This window comes from Ostrea edulis, chromosome 2 (assembly GCF_947568905.1).
Source record: "Ostrea edulis chromosome 2, xbOstEdul1.1, whole genome shotgun sequence".
Taxonomy (NCBI): domain Eukaryota; kingdom Metazoa; phylum Mollusca; class Bivalvia; order Ostreida; family Ostreidae; genus Ostrea; species Ostrea edulis.
In genome coordinates, this window is record NC_079165.1 from 93,596,961 (window position 1) to 93,607,379 (window position 10,419).

The window sequence follows — 10,419 nt, forward strand, 5'->3', positions numbered from 1 at the left end:
GCATGTAGTGACTGCCAGTTAAATCTATAGCATGTAGTGACTGCCAGTTAAATCTATAGCATGTAGTGACTGCCAGATAATAAGACGCGGCTACCAGTTAAATATCAAGCCCCTAACCTGGCACCTACCAGCTTCCGTATGTACCAGAATTAAGGGAATGTCTAATAGAAATAATAGTAAGAAAAGAAGAGTAGCTAACAGAAGGTAATAGAGAAACCTAGAAGTACTTGTAAAGAAATGCCGTCTATATATACACATGCAAGTTAATTATTTTAACAAACTTACAGTAAGCAGGAAAAAGTGCATTTAATTTTTTTTAATTCAACTTGCATATGAATGCAGTAATTTAAACACACACAACATTCCTCATAACAGTATTCTTATTTTGAATTAGAGCTCTCTCTCTCTCTCTCTCTCTCTCTCTCTCTCTCTTTCTCTCTCTCTCTCTCTCTCTCTCTCTCATATGAAATATATAACTGGTATTATTGTTTACAAAAGAAGTTTGATAACGATGACATTTATCAGTCTGAGTCTGGATCTTGTCTGCCAAAGTGAGTTATCTCAAACTGGTCTAACTGTTTCAGTTGTTCCTCTGGTGTTTCTTCAATCAAGTCTGCCTCTGACTGACTCCTCATGAATGCTTCTTTCACTTTATTTTTCTTCAGACCTTTACCTTTGGATAATTCTTCTTTCTATAAAGTCAATTGAACAACAACACATGTTAAACGGCACTACTTATACGACATAATGCACCTATTTGGTGAATAGTATATTATTCCTGAAACATTACAGTGTGTGCAAGTTTTCTGTTATATTGTTGTTTTGGTATGTGTGTTTAGCTCAAGTGAGCTTTTCTGATTGAAATTTGTTCGCTGCCTGTCCTCCTCATCATAAACTTTTCACAATTTTATCTCCTTCTCCAGAACCACTATGCTACATTGTAGTATCAGCTAACCTTGGTACAGAGAATCCTTGAGTGAAGGGGATTCAAGTTTATTCAAATGATGCGTCATCAACTTCCCTTCTAAAGAGACTATAGAGAGATAATAAAAAGGCAAAAACTAGGATGGGTCATTTAAAAATCTTCTCAAGAATGAATGGGCCAAGAAAGATGAAAGTTATGTGGAAGCTTTCTGAAGTATGACGATTCATTTATAGTCTGTCAAAATCATGCCCAGGGGTCAGATGGGGCTACAATAAGGAATTAAAGTTTTACATAGGAATATTTAGGACAAATTAATCTTTAAAAACAAAATTCTTCTTCTCAAGAACAGCAAGGACATAATTAGTAGTGATTGATGGGCAGTCGGGGGGAAAAAGTTAATCGATAAATCGGATTAATCAGTTGCACCTTTACGATTGATTAATTGAAAAATAATCGTTCTCAGTCATTTCAAATTTATTGCATCAATATATTTTTCCTTTATTTTACCCAGAATTATCTTAATTAGAATAAAATCATTAAATATTAGAACAATTAATAATCTCATACATGTACTTTCGATTTTGTTTTCCCGAGATAGGGACAGATCTCTTGACCTTTACCTTCGTCAACAATTTTCACGACAGGAATATTTGTATTATAAACAAGAGGCCCACAGGCCTTATTGGTCACCTAAGTACTAGTGAAAAAGTATCACTACTCCCAAGGGCTTTGAAATCTAAAAAAAAAAATCCTGTTCTGAATTTAATATATCTAAGCTAAATTCTAATGTTCAGCAACATTATAAAACAAGATGTGTTCTTAAAACTTCAATGTCCTCAAAAGTGCATACATTGATGAAAGGCTTTATGAAATATAATAGGTGTATTAACATTAAAACATTAAAAAATATTACTAATTTGGACTCATCCCAGAGTCAAAACCTGGGTTGTGAAATTCACCATTTTTTGTACATCCTTTTCTGCTATTCCTAAGTATGCATTTAGATTTTATACAGTATCAGCTAACTTACACATGCATAAACACTGTAAACTAAGTGTGGCCCCACCCTAGGGTCAGAACCCCTATCCTGGGGATCATGAAATTTACAATTTTAGTAGAGGCCTTACTGCTCCACATCACTAAGTATTTAGTTTTTCTTAAACATGTGCGGTTGTAGAGAAGAAGATTTTTGAAAATTGGTCAATTTTGGGCAGTTTTTGCCCCACCCCTAAGGCCCAAAGAATCCTAAAATTTACAAATTATGTCCCCCTTGTTCCAAAGATGCTTTGTACCAAATTTGAATGGTAGTTATCAAGAATTTAAAAATGTCTATTGTTTACACATTTAATAATTGACCATTTTGGACCCACCCTAATACCAAAACCCAAACCCCTGGGATCATCAAATTTTCAATTATGGTAAAGGACTACCGGGGGTACCTGCTCTTTCTAAATATTCATTTAGTTACAATTCAGTATCAATAGCACTTAAGAAGATTTTATTTACGTGTTTTACACATAAACACTATATAGTAAGTTTGACCCCACCCTGGGGTCAGAACTCCTACCCTGGGGATCATGAAGTTTACAATTTTGATAGAGGCCTTCCTGCTCTATATCACTATACATATTTTTTTTTTCACATTTTTTTTTTTTTTGTTCTTGAGAAGATTTTTGAAATTTGGTCAATTTTGGGCAGTTTTTGCCCCACCCCTAAGGCCCCAGGGGTGCATGAGTCCTGAAATTTACAATTTTTGTTCCTCTTGTCCCAAAGATGCTTCATTTCAAATTTGAAAGAATTGGAATGGTTAGTTATCAAGAAATTAAAATTGTTCAATTGTTAACACACGATAAAGGACACACGATAAAGGACGATAACCAATTGCAATAGGTCACTTGAGTTTACTCAGGTAACCTAAAAATACACCGATGTGGGAGATTTTCAATTTTCAAAATGAAAATTGATTGTTCACATCGTTTCAATTATAGGGACCGACATCGAAAGTCGGCGATAAACAGTACAACACCAATAATTACAGGCAAGCATCCTCTGGTAGTGTAGTTTCAAGTTTGTTTAAATCATGACCTCAGAGGTTAAGGTGGGATCAAAATAGATTGATAAAGTTTTATAAATTTTATAAGGGGAGACTTTAAACTATAAAAACTTTTTTCTCAAGAGCAACAAAGCTGTAATGATTAGTCAGATTTCAATCCTAGCATTGTTAAGGATTTACATGAGTTTCAGATATTTGAATTTGACCCACTGGGGTAGGATGGGAGGACAATATGGTGTCAAAGTTTTACATATGAATACATAGTGTGTAAAGTCTTTAAATATTCACCCCACGAACAATAAGGCTATAATCAGTTATGAAGATAAGCAATGCAGATTCCAGTTTATTCAAACCATGGCCCTGAAGGGTAGGGTGGGCCACAATAGGGGATACAATTTTTACATGGGAAACAATTTTTAATAAAAAAAACATTCTAAAGAACAGCAAGGCCACCGTTATTCATTTTAATATTCAAGCATCCTTAGGTACTGCAAATTCAAATTCTTCAATCATAACCGGAAGAAGATGTTGGGAGTGGGGTGGGTGGGGAGTTAGGATGGAGCTTCATGCAATCAGGGATCAAAGTTTTACGTAAGAATGTATATGAGAAAATCTTTAAAACTCTTAATCATAAGAGTATCAGGACCAGAGTTAGTTAAGTTAGAATTAGTTAAGAGTAGTAATGATCATGCAAATCAATGTCCCAAGTGTAAGTTTGGACCACACAATAGATTCAAACTTTTATATGGAAATATATAGGGGCAGAATTTAAATGTCTTCTCAAGAACAACAGGGCAATGAATAGTATGCAATCATCCGTAGGTACACTGTAGTACAGATCCAAGTTTGTTTGAACCATTGTCTCAGTAGGAAGGTTGGAGCCACAACAAAGATCAAAATTATTTACATGGAAATATAAGATAAATTTCTTTTAGAAATCTTCTACACAACACTGGCCATTATTAGTTATATTAATTAATATGCAAGCATTTCAATGTAGTGCAGTTACTTTATTGGGGTACATGCATGTACATAGGTACTGGTAAATAAATCAACTTTACCATCCGTCTTTCTTCTCTGTGCTTTTGAAGCAGTTGTATGTCTTGTTCCCGGGTTTGTGCATATTTCTGAATAAGCCTATATTCCTCTAATCTCTCCATTGTTTTAGCTTTGACCATGAATTCATTTAAAACTGAAAAATACAATTCATGTACTAAAGTATATTACAACAAGAGGGCTTAAAATCATTCACCGCTGAAAACTGCCACAAAACCTATAGTGACTAATATTGGATTGGATGCAAACTACATGAATACAATGTACATTAGAAAATTTTGAAATATCTATTCAATTCCATTCTCATACAGGCTAAATAGGAAAATATGTAAATAAGATTCCTCCTACTGTTTTGAACTTATAAAATTGAGAAATCATAGGAATAAATTACATTCCATATGGTAAATTGTATTCATATTACCTATAAAAATATTTGATTTAGTTTTCATTTTCATCATTCTTGACAAAAGTTAATTTGTAGTAATTAGTATCGTTAACTCATATCTGTTTTGATTTGACAAGAAAGAAACAGTGTATGTATAATGACGCTGACACTGGGAGTCAGTAATCCAGGTAACAGTGTATGTATAATGATGCTGACACTGGGCATAATTAATCCAGGTAACAGTGTATGTATAATGATGCTGACACTGGGCATAATTAATCCAGATAACAGTGTATGTATAATGATGCTGACACTGGGAGTCAGTAATCCAGGTAACAGTGTATGTATAATGATGCTGACACTGGGAGTCAGTAATCCAGGTAACAGTGTATGTATAATGACGCTGACACTGGGAGTCAGTAATCCAGATAACAGTGTATGTATAATGATGCTGACACTGGGCGTAGTTAATCCAGGTAACAGTGTATGTATAATGATGCTGACACTGGGCATAATTAATCCAGGTAACAGTGTATGTATAATGATGCTGACACTGGGAGTCAGTAATCAAGGTAACAGTGTATGTATAATGACCCTGACACTGGGCATAGTTAATCCAGGTAAAAGTGTATGTATAATGATGCTGACACTGGGAGTCGGTAATCCAGGTAACAGTGTATGGATAATGACCCTGACACTGGGAGTCGGTAATCCAGGTAACAGTGTATGGATAATGACCCTGAAACTGGGAGTCAGTAATTGAGGTAACAGTGTATGTATAATGATGCTGACACTGGGCGTAATTAATCCAGGTAACAGTGTATGTATAATGATGCTGACACTGGGAGTCGGTAATCCAGGTAACAGTGTGTGTATAATGATGCTGACACTGGGAGTCGGTAATCCAGGTAACAGTGTATGTATAATGATGCTGACACTGGGAGTCAGTAATCCAGATAACAGTGTATGTATAATGATGCTGACACTGGGAGTCGGTAATCCAGGTAACAGTGTATGTATAATGATGCTGACACTGGGCGTAGTTAATCCAGGTAACAGTGTATGTATAATGATGCTGACACTGGGAGTCGGTAATCCAGGTAACAGTGTATGTATAATGATGCTGACACTGGGCGTAGTTAATCCAGGTAACAGTGTATGTATAATGATGCTGACACTGGGCGTAGTTAATCCAGGTAACAGTATATGTATAATGATGCTGACACTGGGAGTCGGTAATCCAGGTAACAGTGTATGTATAATGATGCTGACACTGGGAGTCAGTAATCCAGGTAACAGTGTATGTATAATGATGCTGACACTGGGCGTAGTTAATCCAGGTAACAGTGTATGTATAATGATGCTGACACTGGGAGTCGGTAATCCAGGTAACAGTGTATGTATAATGATGCTGACACTGGGCGTAGTTAATCCAGGTAACAGTGTATGTATAATGATGCTGACACTGGGCGTAGTTAATCCAGGTAACAGTATATGTATAATGATGCTGACACTGGGAGTCGGTAATCCAGGTAACAGTGTATGTATAATGATGCTGACACTGGGAGTCAGTAATCCAGGTAACAGTGTATGTATAATGACGCTGACACTGGGCGTAGTTAATCCAGGTAACAGTGTATGTATAAAGATGCTGACACTGGGAGTCAGTAATCCAGGTAACAGTGTATATATAATGATGCTGACACTGGGCGTAGTTAATCCAGGTAACAGTGTATGTATAAAGATGCTGACACTGGGAGTCAGTAATCCAGGTAACAGTGTATGTATAATGATGCTGACACTGGGAGTCAGTAATCCAGGTAACAGTGTATGTATAATGATGCTGACACTGGGAGTCAGTAATCCAGGTAACAGTGTATGTATAATGATGCTGACACTGGGAGTCAGTAATCCAGGTAACAGTGTATGTATAATGATGCTGACACTGGGCATAATTAATCCAGGTAACAGTGTATGTATAATGATGCTGACACTGGGAGTCGGTAATCCAGGTAACAGTGTATGTATAATGATGCTGACACTGGGCGTAGTTAATCCAGGTAACAGTGTATGTATAATGATGCTGACACTGGGAGTCGGTAATCCAGGTAACAGTGTATGTATAATGATGCTGACACTGGGCGTAGTTAATCCAGGTAACAGTGTATGTATAATGATGCTGACACTGGGCATAGTTAATCCAGGTAACAGTATATGTATAATGATGCTGACACTGGGAGTCGGTAATCCAGGTAACAGTGTATGTATAATGATGCTGACACTGGGAGTCAGTAATCCAGGTAACAGTGTATGTATAATGATGCTGACACTGGGCGTAGTTAATCCAGGTAACAGTGTATGTATAATGATGCTGACACTGGGCGTAGTTAATCCAGGTAACAGTGTATGTATAATGATGCTGACACTGGGAGTCGGTAATCCAGGTAACAGTGTATGTATAATGATGCTGACACTGGGCGTAGTTAATCCAGGTAACAGTGTATGTATAATGATGCTGACACTGGGCGTAGTTAATCCAGGTAACAGTATATGTATAATGATGCTGACACTGGGAGTCGGTAATCCAGGTAACAGTGTATGTATAATGATGCTGACACTGGGAGTCAGTAATCCAGGTAACAGTGTATGTATAATGACGCTGACACTGGGCGTAGTTAATCCAGGTAACAGTGTATGTATAAAGATGCTGACACTGGGAGTCAGTAATCCAGGTAACAGTGTATATATAATGATGCTGACACTGGGCGTAGTTAATCCAGGTAACAGTGTATGTATAAAGATGCTGACACTGGGAGTCAGTAATCCAGGTAACAGTGTATGTATAATGATGCTGACACTGGGAGTCAGTAATCCAGGTAACAGTGTATGTATAATGATGCTGACACTGGGAGTCAGTAATCCAGGTAACAGTGTATGTATAATGATGCTGACACTGGGAGTCAGTAATCCAGGTAACAGTGTATGTATAATGATGCTGACACTGGGCATAATTAATCCAGGTAACAGTGTATGTATAATGATGCTGACACTGGGAGTCAGTAATCCAGGTAACAGTGTATGTATAATGATGCTGACACTGGGCATAGTTAATCCAGGTAACAGTGTACGGATAATGATGCTGACACTGGGAGTAAGTAATCCAGGTAACAGTGTACGGATAATGATGCTGACACTGGGAGTCGGTAATCCAGGTAACAGTGTATGTATAAAGATGCTGACACTGGGAGTCAGTAATCCAGGTAACAGTGTATGTATAATGACGCTGACACTGGGAGTCAGTAATCCAGGTAACAGTGTATGTATAATGATGCTGACACTGGGCGTAGTTAATCCAGGTAACAGTGTATGTATAATGATGCTGACACTGGGCGTAGTTAATCCAGGTAACAGTGTATGTATAATGATGCTGACACTGGGAGTCCGTAATCCAGGTAACAGTGTATGTATAATGATGCTGACACTGGGCGTAGTTAATCCAGGTAACAGTGTACGGATAATGATGCTGACACTGGGAGTAAGTAATCCAGGTAACAGTGTACGGATAATGATGCTGACACTGGGAGTAAGTAATCAAGGTAACAGTGTATGTATAATGATGCTGACACTGGGAGTAAGTAATCCAGGTAACAGTGTACGGATAATGATGCTGACACTGGGAGTAAGTAATCAAGGTAACAGTGTATGTATAATGATGCTGACACTGGGAGTCAGTAATCCAGATAACAGTGTATGTATAATGATGCTGACACTGGGCGTAGTTAATCCAGGTAACAGTGTATGTATAATGATGCTGACACTGGGCATAATTAATCCAGGAAACAATGCGAAACTCTGCCTTAGTGTGACAATCGTTAGTCAATGCAGATTACTCATTTTGCTATATGTTTGTCAAAGATGGAGTAAAATGCTAAACACACACACAAGTAACAAACCAACCCAATGAATATAATTTCTTGAATTGGTGAAAATAACAGGAATTCAAACAAAAAAGCTAATTCTTTCACAAAGGTAACATAAACTAATTCAAATACATAACAACCTTGGTGCATTAAAATATGATGAGATTTTATTTGACATAGGACCTTAGTAGAAGGATATATATAATGTCACTTAATTAGCACTCTTTTTAATCATATAAAATGAAAGAAAAAGTGAGCAAACTCACAAACGCCACACTCCAATATTGCTTGACAATTCACGAGAGAATTCGATGCATTGTAAGCTATGACATATGTAACGTAGTGCAGTAGGCTGTGACATCATAGTTAACAATGCATCAAATTCAAGGATCACAACCCCCTTGGCACGCAAAAGATCGTTTCCCTGATGTTCGAAAAAGAGTAGGTTCACTGGGGGCCATCAGGGAAACTCAAAAACTCACAACCAAACATCATTCAATTAGTTAACCGCCGTAAAATGGCTGAAATATTGCCAAAACGGCGTCAAACCCCAAGCAATTAATCAATCACTCATGTATGCCATCGTATTACATCCAAGATCTATGTCGAGTGTGCGAGACATTCGAAGAGTTATGATAATAGCATGCATGCGATCAGTTGAAAATCTTAATTTTTAAAAAAATGAATTATTTTCTTTATGTAGAAAGAAAAGTTAGCAAGCACACATACCCCAAGTTCCAACATTGCTTGATAATGCCTTACATAATGAATGGTAATGCTATGCATTATTGCAAGAACAGGTCAGATGAGCTCGAAATTCTAAGTTCAAAAGGGGCATAACTCCCAGAAAAATTATCGAATCAGAATTTCCTGGGAATATGCACATCTTCACAGTGTGTCCTTATTAACTGCAAAGTTTCACGAAATTCTGTTGAGCAGTCTCAGAGGAGTTGCGCTGACAAGAAACGGACTTATGGACGGGTCAAAAACATACCCTCCGGGGAATAAAAAGAAATTCCTTCTGAAGCCAGAAGGACAATCCCATTAAAAGGGATATCAAAACATTGGATTTACTTTCAATTTTCAGATTTGGAGTGAATGCTTTACTATGATATATTCATCTCCAAAGTAAGACAGTCAAGTAATCCCTGACTGTATTATTCTAAGCACGTGAAGTTTATCTGACAAAAAAAGACACATACTCCACCAACATTTTTGATAATACATGTTTGTCATTTTGAAACAAAATTTACTGACAATAAGCCAATGATCCACAGAAAATCCTTCCTAATAAATGTATTAGAATTCAAACTATTTACCTTTATCATCTGTTTCAGGAACTGCAGTCATTACCATGCCTAAAATTGAAATATTATTTTGAAAAATTTTCACCACTACTTTAATCAATGTCATTGTACTACTTTATATGACACATGAATTATTTTTGTATCCCAACTGGTACAGTATAGGACTCAGCTTGGTTTTACTCTAGACTCATTCCAGTTTTGGAACAATGAATGTTTAAAGTGTGGTAGCTAGTTAAGCTAATAACTTAACTTAAGCTAATAACTTTTTTTGACATTAAACATGATATCGATATGGGTTGAGTATCACTGCCCAAAAAGTATACTACGATTTACATTATAAAAATTTTGACTGTGTATTACAACATATATTGATATGTATCACCTTTGAATTCATACTATATAAACTATCATAGCAACTTGAACTGCAAGCTTAATCTTCAGTGTCATCTACTTGTAAAATAGTTGTAAATGAAATAATTAAAACACCAATTTATTGAGCAAAAAGGCATGTCATATATAAAACAAGATTTAAAAAAAACAACAGTATATGCAATTGAAAAGATAATTAAAGCGATCAGATTAATATGAGAATTTTAAACACATCATTGTAAAAATACTATCAAAATAGCCACATTAATAGAAAAAAAACCTAGTTCATAATTATTCTATCATATGATACGATACACTGTTATCATTTATTGTCATCTACCGGAATACTGGTATATCTAAACACTCATATAATATATCAGATCAAATGAAATGTTGGCTCCTTA

At 36.3% G+C, this 10,419-nt stretch overlaps 1 protein-coding gene across 1 annotated transcript; it reads right to left on the reverse strand.

Annotated features, from left to right (window-relative positions):
* Positions 1-301: 301 nt before the first annotated feature.
* LOC125682078 (uncharacterized) lies at positions 302-9,850 on the reverse strand. Its single transcript, XM_056155557.1, has 3 exons — positions 9,659-9,850; positions 4,040-4,170; positions 302-692 (listed from the first exon to the last, which is right to left on the reverse strand). Exons 1-3 carry the CDS (start codon positions 9,750-9,752, stop codon positions 522-524), a joined length of 396 nt encoding a protein of 131 aa, XP_056011532.1. The 5' UTR covers positions 9,753-9,850; the 3' UTR covers positions 302-521.
* Positions 9,851-10,419: the final 569 nt, after the last annotated feature.